The sequence below is a fragment of the Mixophyes fleayi genome, chromosome 3 (genome assembly GCF_038048845.1).
Source record: "Mixophyes fleayi isolate aMixFle1 chromosome 3, aMixFle1.hap1, whole genome shotgun sequence".
In the NCBI taxonomy this organism is placed as follows: Eukaryota; Metazoa; Chordata; class Amphibia; order Anura; family Limnodynastidae; genus Mixophyes; species Mixophyes fleayi.
This window is the reverse complement of record NC_134404.1, coordinates 333,342,833-333,358,975: the sequence shown is the minus strand read 5'-3', so window position 1 is coordinate 333,358,975 and position 16,143 is coordinate 333,342,833. Positions and strand designations below refer to the sequence as shown.

The 16,143-nt window shown below is 40.7% G+C and overlaps 1 protein-coding gene across 1 annotated transcript; it reads right to left on the bottom strand.

The window, feature by feature from the left end:
• Positions 1–369: 369 nt before the first annotated feature.
• On the bottom strand, positions 370–16,143 carry C3H1orf115 (chromosome 3 C1orf115 homolog). The gene is made up of 2 exons (XM_075204280.1): positions 15,692–16,143; positions 370–4,665 (listed from the first exon to the last, which is right to left on the bottom strand). Exons 1-2 carry the CDS (start codon positions 15,995–15,997, stop codon positions 4,543–4,545), a joined length of 429 nt encoding a protein of 142 aa, XP_075060381.1. The 5' UTR covers positions 15,998–16,143; the 3' UTR covers positions 370–4,542.

Genomic DNA, 16,143 nt, shown 5'->3' with positions numbered 1-16,143 from the left:
CTGAGCTGTAATACATATTTGCCTACTCTCCCGGTATTCCCGGGAGGCTCCCGAATTTCGGGGAGTCCTCTCACGGACTCCCGGAAGAGTAGACAAAGCTTCTGCATTCGCCGAAATTCACAGCAGTGAATGGAGGGGGTGGGGCTTAATTGCATCATCAAGCTCCGCCCCCCTCCATTCAATGATACCACAACTATTGTATACGACATTGTTGTAAATGTGAATGTTATTAGTGTCTCTTTTATACAAAGCAACTAATATTTTACATTTAGTGGTAATTTTATATAGCATCCAAGCTAGTAACTACTAGTTACTGGATTGCTTATTGTAGATATACACAAAGTTGTATTAGGAAAGAAGACTTGAAAATGAAAGAAAAAACAACTTTATTTTTAGAAGGTATTTCAGAAATGAATACAATGTACAGTACAAGTGTTAAGGTATTTGTAGCTTTTTCTTGACAAAATGTACAGCAATAAGCATGTCAGTATTTTTCTTATGCATTCAATGTTAACTTACAATAACAACATTCATAAGAGAGACTATAAGACTTATTTCATAAAGTGGTGCTCTGTGCACAAATTTGCTATAACCCATAGAATGCACCAATCAGATGTTCTCTTTCATTTTCTCAACTGTACAAGAAAAATACCAACGTTGCTGTATAGATATTACAACATTACCAGTTACAACATTTAATCATAAACTGTCATACAAACAATTACAGTGAATTAAACTACAATTAAGGTTGCTCAAAGGCAAAGAAAATACTGCTTCAAAAAGGTCATTTAAATTTGTTGTTAACGCATAAACAAATTATACATCAGCATTATCCTTCACAAATTCTGCAGATACTCTGTAAGAAAATATGAAACTCACAGTATTTCTATCCAAAATGTTTATTTAATAACAGTGGACCTGCTACAAAAGTGTTATAACCTGTAATAATTAGACATATAAACCTTAAAACTCTTCACAGTCATCAGTAGCAACAATAATGCACAAAGATATATTTTAAAAAAATCATATAGTAAAGGGTGTTGTTATCATGAAGGCAGCCATTTTGTGGCCTAAACAAGTATTCACATAAATGCAGGCTATGGAGTAGAGTTATCAATCCTTCTAAAAAGGAAACAATGGAAGTGTTGCCCATAGCAACCAATCAGATTCTAGCTCTCATGTTCTAGAATGTATTAGATAAATGATAGATAGAATCTGATTGGTTACTATGGGCAACCCCTCCACATTTCCTTTATAGAAGTTCTGATAAATCTACCCCTATCTATTTACAAGGACACTGACATCACTGAAGCACATGGCCGGCATTGTGTGACAAGCATGAAGGCATGTCTCTGTCAATTCACTCGTTTCTGGTGTATTCATAGGCATGAATACTGGTTCACCACACAAAATGGCCGCCTCCACTTTGTGTAGGAGACCGCTGCACTTCAAAGCGGATGACAATTATAACAAGACAATAAATATAATTCAAACTATGTATTTTTTTTTTCCGTGTGAGCAATAAAGAATTTTATTTATTTTTAAACATATTAAAAGTTCCATCCCAGTGACAGGATTCCTTTAGTTTCTCACATTACTTGATGTAATCAGGATAAAATTTTAGTACAAAAAAAGCCTCTATATTTATTGATAACACATTTATTTTCTAATAATCGGTTATTTCTACCACATATTGCGCAGTATATTTCAACAACAATTAAAAACACTTTTTTATAAAATATTACAATTAAAAAAAAAAGAACACAATTGCTGTACATGTCTGATATTCTACATCATTCCAGCACATACAACACACAGTAAATGAGAACATCTATATTGCACATTTCCTGAATGCGTTATTCTACTTTTTAGGATTTTTTTTATACGCAATTATTTTACAGGAGCATCACTGTAAACATTGTTCACAAATTAACAATAATGCAATGGGACTAGTGACATACAGAAGTCACAGAACATTACTTAGGGGTATATTTACTAATCTGCGGGTTTGAAAAAGTGGAGATGTTGCCTATAGCAACCAATCAGATTCTAGCTGTCATTTTGTAGAATGTACTAAATAAATGATAACTAGAATCTGATTGGTTGCTATAGGAAACATCTCCACTTTTTCAAACCCACAGTTTAGTAAATCTAGCCCTTAGTCTTGTTGTGGCCTGACAATTAATAAAGTAAACTATAGATTGTCCAGTAATTAATGGCTACCTCTGATTTGAAAGCATTACAGCGCCGGTGCCTATACGTGTCTCTGGCACATGGACCTACAATGGGAACACTGGTCACCACCAGTTCTGTGTATTCCTAAAACTGTTTTAAAATACTTTCATATCAAACTCACAATTAGGATATTCAAGACCCCCAGAGACATAAGTTTAAACGGTGTGAAAATGTAATGTCTGGTTATTGCATATTAAAACTTCCTCATTACTTCTCAGAGTCTCTCATGTGCAGAAAATAGACAAAATGTGTGAAAAATCAGAATTGGACAGAATTTCCCATTAATACTTATTTTTCTGTCCTTATCTGGTCGGACAAAAAAAAAAAAATGTAATTTCAAAAAATCTTTTTAGCTACATAAGGCTGTGTGGACACCACTAAACACTTTCTGTTACCCCCTTTAACACACAACAAAATCCTTCAACTTTATCTCCTCCTACGGCCGCCATCCCGGATCCCGTTTCACTTTCCCGCTGTGTGAGGGTGTGAACTGCGTCGTGACGCAGCCGGGGGGTGGGGCTCACTTTATCCCTTGGACCTCCTCTCTGGGATCTCCGAGGTCCAAAATTTAGGCAAGTATGCCTATAATACATCCTAACGTACAGCTGTCCATCTTCTACATGCAAGTTCCATCTAATTCTTCCCTTAACGTGTACCCATCACCTATACATATTTTGATGACTTGAAAAAGTATTCAGCCTATCAGGTCACTAGAAACTGGTCACATGGCTGAGATCTGAGGCACTTTCTAGTGAACTGATTGGCTGCATTATCGTGAATATTCGATTAAGCCCAGAAACTGGCTCCCTCCACTGTAATATTACATTACACAGAGGTGTGGGGGCTGTTACTATAGCCGGGCAATGTACAAGTCCCAGACACGGCAGAGCCAGGGTTTCCCAACTCTAGGTAATTATTAAGCCTTTGTGTCAATATACTTTGTGCATAAAATCACAGGAACTATATACAAATACTGTCATAGTTTTACGCAAGATTCCTGGTATATATTTCTCAGTATAATTACCTTTGCTACAAATAGTGTTTTGCGCCCAATGTGATTTTATAATAAATAAGATATTATGGACTGTGGCCGTTGCAGGGGGAGCAGAACTAAGGGGGGGGGGTGCGGCAATGGAGAGTGACCCTAGAACAGCAGAGAGTGGGCCTCTACTGAGCATGCTCGGGTCCGGCACACACACACACACACACACACACAGGGCAGCACCAATGTGCCACACCCAAGCATGTTTCAGAAGAGGCCTCGTCAGGCCCTCCCCCAAATTTTGCTATGTGGCTCACTGATGTCATGTTCTGCCCCAAATGTGCACTCTCAGACTAGGCTATAATGCCATAAACCATATATAAACCATACCTCCCAGCATGTCAGGGGGTGTGGCCATGGCAAAATGGGGGCGTGGTCACATCACTTTGGCCATGTCCCCAGAGGGCTGCCTAGCACTGTAAAGCGTTATGATGTCCATTACATACCTCCCTTCCCCCAAAATTCTCATCCTCGGGACAGACCCCTACAATCGGGCTGTCCCACTGAAATCGGGACTGTTGGGTGGTATTCATAAACAGGTCCAATACAGACCGATCTCTTCTATTTTTCTACTGAAAAACCTTCAGCAAAATGCCTCAGATATTCTGCCTATACTCTGTTCAGCCGTATTTGGGGGTCAGTTTTCTAACATGGCAGAAAATGCACCAAAGCAGCGACCACATTCACGTAACATCCAGCAATCAGCATTATTGGTACGATAGCCAGTAAACCTGACGGTCATTTCTAGCCAGCAAATTGTATCTTTTGTAAATACTCATAGAATAACCTGAGCATCAAATCTCCAAACCTAAATAAAAAAACAGCCACAAATCCATTTTTGCTTTTGAAAAAAAATTATTATTTGGTAAAAAAAAATGTGTCCACTTTGGATTTTCTGAAGCCATAATTTTAGGCAAAGAGCCAACCTGTGTTGAAATCTTGGTGCATATTGAAAAGTACTTCTGTAATTAGGGCACACTCACAACCTCGGAGCTCCAGACACATTTCATGTCACGTGGATGAACCAGAACAGTGTTATCTGAGGACAATGCATTGAGTGAAAGCAAGCATCAAATTTATAGCCAGTAGCATTCATTGCAAGCCACCAGCGTGCATAAAACCCTAGGATTGGGCAGTGTATGGTCCAGTATTGCAGAGTTTGATAGAGTTTCTGAGACCAGCGACGTCCATTTTTTTGGCCAATGTCTAATTGTCCGGGAGTAGTTTTGGGCTTGAAATATCAGGACACAATTTTCCAGGTTGTTTTAGCGAGACATTGTTGATAGGACCACTGAAGTAACACCAAACGGGGAAGCGTAAGCATTCGCCAATCCTTGGAGTCCTATTAGCAGGTAGCGGCACCCAGCCCTGACAGCCTTACCAACGTTCTGCAAAGAAAACACAACGAGAAGAGTCAAATAGACCAGCAGTGGATTAATAGCATCTTAGACCTTAGGCAGTAATCACTACATGGGTCACTACACCAACCCTCTATGATGGTCAAGCGTCAGTAAAATTAATGACAGCCAGTAGAGAAAAAAAAAATACAGAGATCAGTAAAAATATGATCATGTAACTGACACTATTGTATTGGGCAGCACGGTGGCTCAGTGGTTAGCACGGTGGCTCAGTGGTTAGCACTTCTGCCTCTCAGCGCTGGGGTCATGAGTTCAATTCCCGACCATGGCCTTATCTGTGGGGAGTTTGTATGTTCTCCCCGTGTTTGTGTGGGTTTCCTCTGGGTGCTCCGGTTTCCTCCCACAGTCCAAAAACATACTAGAAGATTAATTGGCTGCTATCAAAATTGACTCTGTGTGTGTGTGTGTGTGTGTGTGTGTGTGTGTGTGTGTGTGTGTGTGTGTGTGTGTGTGTGTTAAGGAATTTAGACTGTAAGCTCCAGTGGGGCAGGGACTGATGTGAATGAGTTCTCTGTACAGCGCTGCGGAATCAGTGGCGCTACAGAAATAAATGGTGATGATGATGATGATACATAACATATTATTTGTGACTGAATATGGTTCTTAATCCCTTATGTTCGATCTCTGACCTCCGTTATCCTCAAGATCTTAATTTCATTTGTTATAAATATTCATATAATTATTATAAGGTAAAATTGGTGGTTATCGGTAATTTTTTTTAAATAAAATAATTATTAAAACACTTTGAAGGCTCAGCAAACCCCTCCCCTCCCCACCCACACTGATTCCTGATTAGTATAATTATGCCTTATTATAATATGATATTAAACACCCCAAATTAATGTAATATACTCCAATCTGATATAAAAGCTCAAATTGTAATATTTTGTTATGTCAGAAACAGACAGCAGCCATAACGATTCATCCTTAGTTACATTAAAAGCATAAAAGTTACAGTACAACACTCAACTCAGTGAGGCAGTACGGTGGCACATGGGTTAGCATTGTCATGTCACAGTGCTGGGGTCATGAGTTCGATACCTACCATGGCCCTATCTATGTGGAGTTTGTATATTCTTCCCGTGTTTGCGTGGGTTTCCACTAGGTGCTCCATATTGCTCCCACACAGGCTTTGTAGGGTAACCTGCAGAGAAGCACCAGCAGTGCATGCAGCTGTAACTTGCCGCAACTTTCTGCATGGCCGGACCTGATCAGAGTAAATAAAAACCTGAAGACGCCAGTCATACGGGGAACAGAATGTGGCGTTTATTAGGGTAATTGAAGCAACGTGAAAGCAGAGGTCTAACTTGCCAATCTCCCTAGATGCAGCTATTACTGTGTACTCTCAGCAAGGAAGGGATGACAGTCAGGATTGGGTGTAAGAGTTGCTGGGAGGAACTGCCGTCCCTTATATAATCTGCTGGTTATATAAGAGTACGGGAAACATAGTTTGGCATTGTTGCCTCATGTACCAAAGCAATTCTTTTTAACACTAGTAGCATTTAACTGTCCCGTGACATGGCTGCAAGCCATAAGAGGATTATTGAATTTTGTGTTAAACCATATCTGCCGGTTTGGCAGTCTTTTTAGGACTATATACATTGTAATTTGCACCAATTAGGTTTAAAATGGCTTATAAAAACTGCAGTGTGTACGGGAACCTATAAAGACCCATGGGTATATTTACTAAACTGCGGGTTCGAAAAAGTGGAGATGTTGCCCATAGCAACCAATCAGATTGTAATGATCATTTATTTAGTACGTTCTACAAAATAACAGCTAGAATCTGATTGGTTGCTATAGGCAACATCTCCACTTTTTCAAACCCGCAGTTTAGTAAATATACCCCACAGAATGTTATCAAAATTAAAGATACTTGAGATAGCTCTTTCAGTTCAGACAATGTGTATTTTAGGTGCAGTGGCCATTTAAGATAAAGTTGAGTACAACAGTTCAAATAACATTCTTTTGACACTATAAAACAGGATCTGATAAAGAAACAAAAACAAAGTGGCTACAGAATGAGTCACAGATATTACTGCTGAGGGTTCAACTTCAATAATCTTCAGCTCATAAAACAACTGATATCCCAAGCAGTTCCCTGTGACAACATTGGTTTAATCTATGTTGCTGTCAAAAAGGTCACACGAGGGCATTTAAAGGGACACTCTGACTCCATAGATATTTCAGATTACATTCGGGGTGGCAGCTGATTAATACATATATTCCACTAAGTGATGATCTATGTGATGTTAAATACTTTTGTGTCAAAAGGACGAAAATATTATAGGAGTGTTAGGAACCCCTCCAGCCGGCACGACACAACCCGGAGTCTACTCTGCCAATCAGGTGTTCACTGGAGCCCCTGATGGTGGGGACAGACTGGGCCGCAGACTGACAGAGGGTCGTGAAGTGTGTACCGGCTGGGGAGAACCCAGGTAAGCGGAGTGGATTCCAAGCAGAGGTCAAGGGCCGGCAGCAGATAGCAGATCCGATAAACAAGCCGGGGTCAGGGGTCACGAGCAGACAGGATGGTCGGTATACTAGCAAGAGGTCAGGGTCACGAGAAACACAGGCAGGGTCCAAATCCAGGCAAGGGGTCATACACGGGTAGTCAATAGAATTTCCAAGACACAGGAACAAGGCACAGAGCAGGTCAGCAGACTGGAACAGAAACTATAACCGGCAGTGAGGCTGCAGACCTCACTGCCTTAAGTACATGGTTAGACCAATCAGAGCCTAGCTCTGTAACCACACACAGGTCCCTGTTAATTAATTAATTAAATCAACACCTAAATAGCCTCCAGGCTATTACATAACCTTGCGCATGCGCCCGCCTGTCCCCTGTTGCCGGAACGCAGCGCTATACTGTGAGGCGTCCGGCCGTTGTCTTGACAACGTTGTCGGCGTTGCAAGGGAAGTGACGTCCCGGTCGTCATGGTGACGGCCGGGACGCTGGGGCAGACAGGAAGCGAGCCGCGGCGGCTGTGAGTACCGCCGCGGCTCGTGACAAGGAGTGATACCTTTATTGGCTAACCAAAACATTTTTTTTATTATATTTGCTAGCTTTCAGAGCACAGAGGCCCAGAGTTGTTACATCAAGAAATGTGTACAGGGGAATACATCATTAAAATAAGCTAAAGCCCCAGGCCCAACTTGTTGAAAGGCTCCTTCCCAAGGGCCAAGCTGTTTGGAAAAAAAAAACCTTGGCCGAATCAAGCTATGTGCAAGATCCCTCTCTCCCCGCAGGCTAAGGTGCTCCAAGCTCCAATATCTTTTCTTCACTGGCCAAGCTGTTTGAGCAGGACTTGTCCGTGAGCCGCTCAACTTTCTCTCTATCCCCAGGCCAATGTTGGAAAACCTTTCCGGGGCCAAACTATTTGAGCAGGACTTTAGGTCTGCGAGGCGTCTGGGTCTCTCTCTTCCTGGGCCAATGTTTGAAAACCTTTCCGGGGGACAATCTGTTTGAGGAATTCCTTTTCCCCAAGGATAACCAGCTCCCACGTGCCAAGCTGTTTTCAGAAGTCCCAATGAGAATGGACTCCAAAAAACTACCATATTTGGGAACTCCTTTAATTACACCTATTCAATTCTTCTCCAAAATACTGCTTTTGAGAAAATCGTTCATGTCTTGGTATTATTCTGGTAGAATTGCGTCTAGAGTTCGTCTAGTACAAATACTGGAGCGCACTAAATAAAAGTTCAGGTCAATACAACAGGAGATCTCGCAGAGCTTGTTCTGCAACATTCTGCGCTACACAGTTTAAATAACTTTATCACTCATAAACGAAATCCTCATTTCCACAACACTAGTCAGTCGCTCGTCACATCTTCTTTTCAGCTAATTTAGTTTGACAGCAAATATTGGTTGTAATGGAAATCTTCATAAAACTGAAATATATTCTCTAATGGGAATCTATGGTATTAAAATGAATTCAAGTTTGGGCATCCAATGTTTCTAGGATGAAGCTGTAGCTTATTTTGTATGACGCTTGTGACCACACCAAATACACCAACAGCTTTTTCCACTGGTAAAGTTTACAGAGCCCACTTGTGCTAAATCATGATAATCTGAAAGTCTGCACAATAGAGCAGTCCTTAATGATTTTCAGCAAGGACCTAAATTATTTCAGCATATTCCTTTTGGAATCCACAGTGTTGTTTTCAAGGGTTATTAATCAGGTAAGATATGTAAAATAACATAATATAAATTACTTGCACTACCACAATTCTCCGATCTGGTTCCGGGATGTCTCTAAGGCAAACTTGCCAACTTTTTCTCGTTGGCTTCAGGGAGATCCCGGGGGAGGTGGGCGTGCGGGAAAGGGGCTTGACGAATTGCATCATTTTGGCCCCACCCCCTAAACGATTGTCACAATTTTGGCCAATTACAGCAAGAGGCGGGGGTAAGATGACACGATATTTGCTCCATTAAGGCCCGCCCCCACCACTTATCTATAGTTGGGGCAAGAACCGGGAGGTTGCCCTGCTCTCCCGTGAGCCCAAGAGGTCTCCCAGAAATGCAGGAGTCTCCCGGACATTCCGGGACAGTAGGCAACTATGCGTTAAAGAAAAGCAGCTAATGAATCTCTAGAGATTGAAGTGTCTTCTACATTTCTGTCTACATTACTAAAGTCATGTTGTCTTACCTGTCAGTCTTTGATTAAATCTTGGTCTCCATTAAAATGGCCACCTCCATAGGCATCAATACATGTACATAGGACACAATTTCTGAACTGTGTCATCATGCCACAGATGGAGAAGCCAACCACGTTTTGTACTGGCTCAGCATCAGGGAGAATGCCAGACTCTTCAGGGAGTGAGGGAGATCACCCCTATTTCAGGGAGTCTCCCTGACATTCAGGGAGAGTTGTCAAGTATGGTCTAAGGGTCCAAGTAGAAGACACTCTCTCCTGCTTGAGGCTTGAAGAGTTGTCAAGGCCCCTCCCACCATGAGCTTTCCATTAATCAGAATTTTGGTTAACACAGATTCTAGGACCACAACATTCTTGCATTATGATAAACTAAACAATAATCTAATATGACACTATCTGTATATTGTGGTTATAATACCAGGGCTGAGCCTGTCTGTAGAGACAAAGGTCATGATGACAGAACATGATTCCATACTTTGATAATTTTATTACTTAACCACATTTAGTTATTTTGCTTTTGAAACATGAAAATATGAGAAACCTTGGAGGTCGACTCTGTTTCTTCTGGACTATTTGGATCTACTAATATAACTTCCTCTTTAAACCCTCTTCCTGTTCCATGTTACAGATTCTGTGACTTCCCTGCTATCCAAAATTTGCACCTAATATTTCTAGTAGGGTGAACCAGCTATATTTGTCCAAATTCAAAACCAACTGATGGGAGCTCAGATGAGTGCATTTATCAAGAGTCTTCCACTGGAGCTCCTGATCTCAAGATTTTCACTAGCAATGTTCCAAATTTATTAAGAAGACAGGGTAAATGTCTAATTTTTATTCTCCCATGTTCCTGTTTCTGGAGAATGTAACTCAAATTTGTTAATGCAAACGGCAGCGATGATTTGTAATGAAAGCAAAAATATAATAATAGCTTACACTCTTTAGACTATGAACGGTGATGTCATCTAGAGTTAGATTATCAGTTTTATTAAACTGCTGTCTTGTGGCAATAGTCTAAAAGGGCAAGGGATAGAAAATGAGAGATAAAGAGAAGGAACAACAGGAGAGAAGGAACCCATCTAAAGTAGTGAAGAGCCTTTTCCAATAAGTGGACAGACAGGAGGGGGTGACCACACTCTATTTGGTAAAAAAACCAAGGAACATGTCAAGTAGTCTCAAGTACACAGCCCTATAGCAAGAAATGTGACTATACATAATATCCATCATATTTAAGGTTTTGGGATGTGATAAAGAAAATAAAGAGACAGAATGAATCTATGAGACTGGTTTGCGCCAATTTGGCTGCTCTGAATGAGAACATTTCTTTCAATTTTGGCTTTGAGATCAAGCAGACATAGGTTCTTTTTGAAGTGATAAACTTCTTTAAACACTTGAAATATATGCACATTACCATAGAAGATTAAATACTGTTCCTTATTTATCCAGCCTATAACCATAACTTTCAAAGCCTGGAATATTCCAAACCTACAATTTCACATTTCATATCTGCAGGACGTGAAAGATTCTGGAAAAGGAGCAGAATGTGGGATCCTTTTTACATTTCACCTGCACAGTTATATACCCTGTGTACATAGAGGAACCAGGTATGGAGCAATCACAGCATACAATTTTACTACTGGGAATTAGATGGCAGACAAGTATTATTTTGTGGGTTATGGCTAGATGGATATGTCAATGAGGAAACAAAGGTTCTACTGAATGTCTACTGAATGTCAGTCAGCTATCGGCTGGCAAACCATGTTGCGGCTTGTCACAGGTTGCCCCGGCACTGTAGTTGGGGGGGGGGGGGCAGTTACTATGCAATGGCACATCCAGAGGTGGGGCAATGACGAAAATCATGTCATCTGGTCCTGGCCAGAGGGTGGCAAACTCTTCCGGGAGTCCAGGAAAACTCCTCGAAATTCGGAATTCTCCCGGATGTTCCAGGAGAGTAGGTAATTAAGACGCAGTGTTACATTTGATGATTAAGTTTTCAATAGTCAGCTGCTGTGAAATAATATCTGGGCTAGACAGCGGAGTTCACTACAAATGAATCAAAGGTTAGTTGATCAGCTGTTTGCTTTAGGCAATTAGCTCCCTAAGTGCCCTCTCTGTGAATCATTACCCATGATTTACCAGGCCAGATATGTTCAGATGAATGAAGTGTTTAGTATACTCAGCACTGGGTACATTGTGCAAGATCAAAAAGCTGTAAATTGCCTCCTTGGTATTGTGTAACACTGTAAAATTACTAATCACACCCATGGGGGGGTATTCAATTGTCAGCAAGTTGTTTTTTTGACCGCGTTAAGTCCTTTTAACGCTGTTTTCGAGCGGGTTAACTTTACCCGCGATTCAATTCCATTTTTAACGCTAACTTTTTTTTCATCAAACGGTCCTCTCGCGCTCCAGGTGAAGGTCTATTGAAAGTATAGGGTGTGCGAGAGGCAGCCGCTTTAAAACCTATTCAACTGTTTTTTAATGCAGCGCGTTACACAGGCCAATATGGTGTTTTATCTCGCGCCTTCTTGGGGTGTGTTAAAAATAAAAAACCTCTAAAAAATATTTGAAATCATGTAATAATGTGGAAAAAAAGTTAAACTTATGTTTATCACTAATGCCTAACTTGTGCAAGTTGATTTTCTTGTGAAAAAATAATGAAATAAAATAAACATAAAAAAAATAAAAAATCAAATCACTAATTAATTATATTTATGTATGTTTTTAGTACAAATATGAATGTAGTAATGTGTTTTGACACGGTATAGATGATTGTAAGGTAAAAAATAGTTCAATTAAAAAATATGCTAAAGAAAGTACTGTAATGTAGATATAATCAATGTGTAATGCAATCTAATGTATGGAAATGTATGCAAAACCTTTTTTTGTGTTATACATGACCGCATTAAAACTCCCCTTCACTCCCCTAAAACCTAGCAAACACAATGTTTAACGTGCGGGGGCAGCGTTCCCTCTTTTTCAATTGAATAGCACGAGTTGAGGTATTAGAGTATGGAAGGAGCGAGGGCTTTAAAATTAGATGGTGGAAATCTGCTTTGAAAAAAAAAAAAGGTAGTTCAGCTCACGTGGCCAAAAAATTATTAAAATATAATAATAATCATTATTATTATTATTATGGCTAATTATGGAGAATTAATAATTCAGAAATGCCAAATTTTGATGACTAAAGTCATCAAAAAGTCTTTGTGTTTAGTCAAAGATGACTGAACACAAAGCTTTGGGCAACTTCATAGCTGGGAGCACAAGTCAATAAAATCTTACTTGATGCTTAACACAAACAAACTCCAGTCCATCTATTGTCCTATTAAACACTGAGACAATCTCAATGTTGACTGAACAAATAACACTTGAAAGCAACAATGTTTCCTCAAACAATGAACACACAAACATTAAAAAGTACAGGACAAACTAAAGCTAGGTACACACTACAGGGTTTTCGTCCAATAATCGGCTCAATCAGCCGACATACGACCGCTCGTTCAAAAGTCGGGTCAGTGTGTGTAGTGACACGATGGTCGAAAGTCTGCCCAAATGGACGATTATTGCCTCATTTGGTTGGTCGTACCGTTAAATATTTTCGTTCCAATCTCGTTTCCCTTGTGTAGTGTGTATAAACTTCTGACCGATCCACAACAGTGAGTACGAAATTACAGTCATTGCTCACGACAACATGGCTGTAAAAAGTTGCTAACGGGACGTCCGCTCTTCCCTTTATCGTCTAAAACAAGGATAGTGTGTATGCAGTCCCTGGACCGACCGATCGGACCATCGATCCGATGTAAAATCGATCGGCATAAAAAGTTGGTGGAAAATTCTGTAGTGTGTACCCAGCTTAAGCACCAACTCCAAAATGGGACCTATTCTTAAGGTGGAATTAAAATTAATACAAATGCCATTTAACCAGCATTTCATCATGTTCCATTGATATATGGCTATTTTATATCATATGCATCACTTTTACAATTTCAGTCTTTGGTTACGTGGCTATTGTACCAACACCCCAAAAAAAAATTATAATATCACAATTGATTTGCACTATTTTTGTGATATGTATATAGTTAAAAGAGGGAAATAAAAGTCTGCTGTGTTTTACATCGCTGCTAGCAAACCTGCCTATTCATTCATCAAAGTCAGTGACTAGGAGTGTGGGATAGACTTTTCCACAAAATATGGCAGCATGCAGTCAGCACTGTGTTCAGAAATTTACAGCGACAATAATGACTAAGGTATAGAACAAGAATTATTGGCGCAAGTAGAGGGAAAGAGAGATATCAGATTGTGAAGCTGTTCCGTCAATAAAAAAATCAGTGACAACATTAGTGTCCGTGAATGTGAGGCAAACAAAGGCAAGATTTGGGATCATTGATCCCTACGTAATATTAAGCTCAGGTATTTTTTAAGAATGAAAGTGCTCAAATGTCAAGAATTCATTGTTGTTTTACTGAACCAGGATCAGATTTGTTTCTAAAACCCCCTGCTCAAAGAACATCCACGTTACACAGGGTCCTTAATCCTTGGATAACCTAAAGGCGACGTCAAGGTAGGGTTAAACAAATGGCAGAATAAAGCTCATGTACAGGGGGAGGAGGAAAAAAAAGCTAATAATAACAATAAAAAAAAAAAAACAATACAAACCAAGATAGGACAGTTCCTGGGATTCTGGTCCAAAGAGGCTGCAGTATATTTGGGAGATGGCATTATATACAGGGAACTGACCACAGCCATAACTCCTAACATACTATACGGCAATATACTAGATGAGCTATTATATTTTATAACAGTACAATTGCTGTTTTCATTGCTATCATACTGTGAGGATCTGACCCTGAGGGGAATATTCAATTGTTGGCGTTACATGTAAAAGTAACGCAGCGTGTGCTCTATTACCATCATTATGGTAATAGTGCACGTAAATACCGTTATTACGGTACCTTTAATGCTGAAATCCGGCTTAGAACTACCGTAATAACGGTATTATATTTAACGCAGAGGGAAACGGCAACAATTGAATATGCCCCTGAGAATGAACTGTTTTAGGTATTATGGGGTTTTCACTGGTTATACACACTGTACACACATACACCCTCTCTTCCCTAAGTTTTGGTGGGGTGCCTCTCTCACCATGTGTTATATTGTACTTATTATATTGGTTCCAGCACTTACATATATATCCTCTGGTCCCTGGCAGGAACGTCTTAACAGCATTATAGGCCCCCGGGTAAAGCAGCGCACTGGGGCCCTACCTACACCACCACTCACCCACTTACGTACAATTAGTACATGTACGTTGTTTTCGTCAAGGTCAAGATATGTATTCACACCAGCAAGATCACATGTACATATAACAGCTGATACCGAGGTGATTAGTCCACCTAAACGTTTAAATAAAGAGGGTTTGAAGGTTCTGAATAAATCTCCCGGAATAATATAGTGAAAAGTTGGCAAGCCTATGGGGCCCCCAGGCAACTTCCCAGCGCGCCCATGTGTCAAGACAGCTCTGGTCTCTGGCAACATCGGGGGCACCAGTTACATTTATAAGACGCAGCTGACTGATGGGGAACTCGCTGTGTCCAATCTCTCATGGTTTTGAGGGACTCGTAGATTGCTGAGGGTGAGCTGGCTATAAGTTAGTGGCGGAATACAGCTCAAATGCTGAGGGTCCAACAGGAAGGACCCACCCAAGTATTATTCAAAGGAGTGGTGGGGATTTAATATAAAATAAATAAATGTTCTAAAATGGAAATAATTCTCAACCCCTCAGCCCAGAGCCCTCACTTCATATCTATCCCTGACTTTCTGCTATCACATGAATATTCAGTGATTTACATCTACAGGAAGCCCCCAAGTCTGTGGTTTTCATACTTATAATCCACATAGATACAATGGTTTAATACACCTGTGAGCTATTTTATATGTTTATTTCAAGAACAAGATAAATTCTTAATGTCAGACCACAGGTTCAAGTAATTATTTATCTTTCTCTGAAAACAGATGATATCTGACTGAAAGCTCCAAACTGTCCACCCCAGGGTCACAGGTGGCCCAGAATGTGTTTACAACAGGTGCTTTTATTTATCATCTAGACACTAGTTTGCTTATAAATATATAACACAACATAAAGACTAGTTGATACTTGTGTGACAGTGAATGATCCTGGATACTAGCAGCGATGCAGCTGTAATGTGGAACTACAAGACCCAGCATACCCTGTAAAACACCTGGGGCCCCACAGCTACCTCTGAGTAGCAGTGTGTATGTGGGCAGTCTATATGCTAGTTACCAGCAGGGCAGGGGTGTCACACCTGCCCTCAGTCACGTCTCACCTTTGCATATTTCTTGGCTTTCTGCTTCCTCTTGTACTTCTTCTCCTCCCTGCTCTCAGTCTCCTCTACAGTCTCTTCCAGGGGGTCATACCTGTCTGGTAGAGGGGACAGGTGCACCTTCTTACTGCTCCTCTTCTTCTTAGTCCGGGGAGCTTTCCTCTGCTCTGCAGATCCTTGAGGCTCCGGCAGCCTGCTGCTCCCCTCTGTCTGTGCACCCTCCTCCTGCACCCCAGGCTGCTCCCTCTCGGGGTGCAGTTTTCTGTATTTGTTTTTCTTCCTGCCTCTGATCTTGTGTCGCTCCACCATTGTGACAGCCCTGCTCCCTCTCAGGCTCACTGCACTGGGCACTGGCCAGGTAAATATCCCACAAATAACAACTGCATGGACTTTGCTACTCACTGCATAAGAATGTCTCTGCTCTCCCTCCCCACCTAGTGGCGACTCTATAGAAC

Coding starts and splice junctions, on each gene's coding strand:
- C3H1orf115 (XM_075204280.1), bottom strand. CDS start 15,997: ATGGTGGAGCGACACAAGATCAGAGGCAGGAAGAAAAACAAATACAGA. Junction 4,666..15,691: donor AAGCCAAGAAATATGCAAAG/GTGAGACGTGAC, acceptor TTTTCTTTGCAG/AACGTTGGTAAGGCTGTCAG.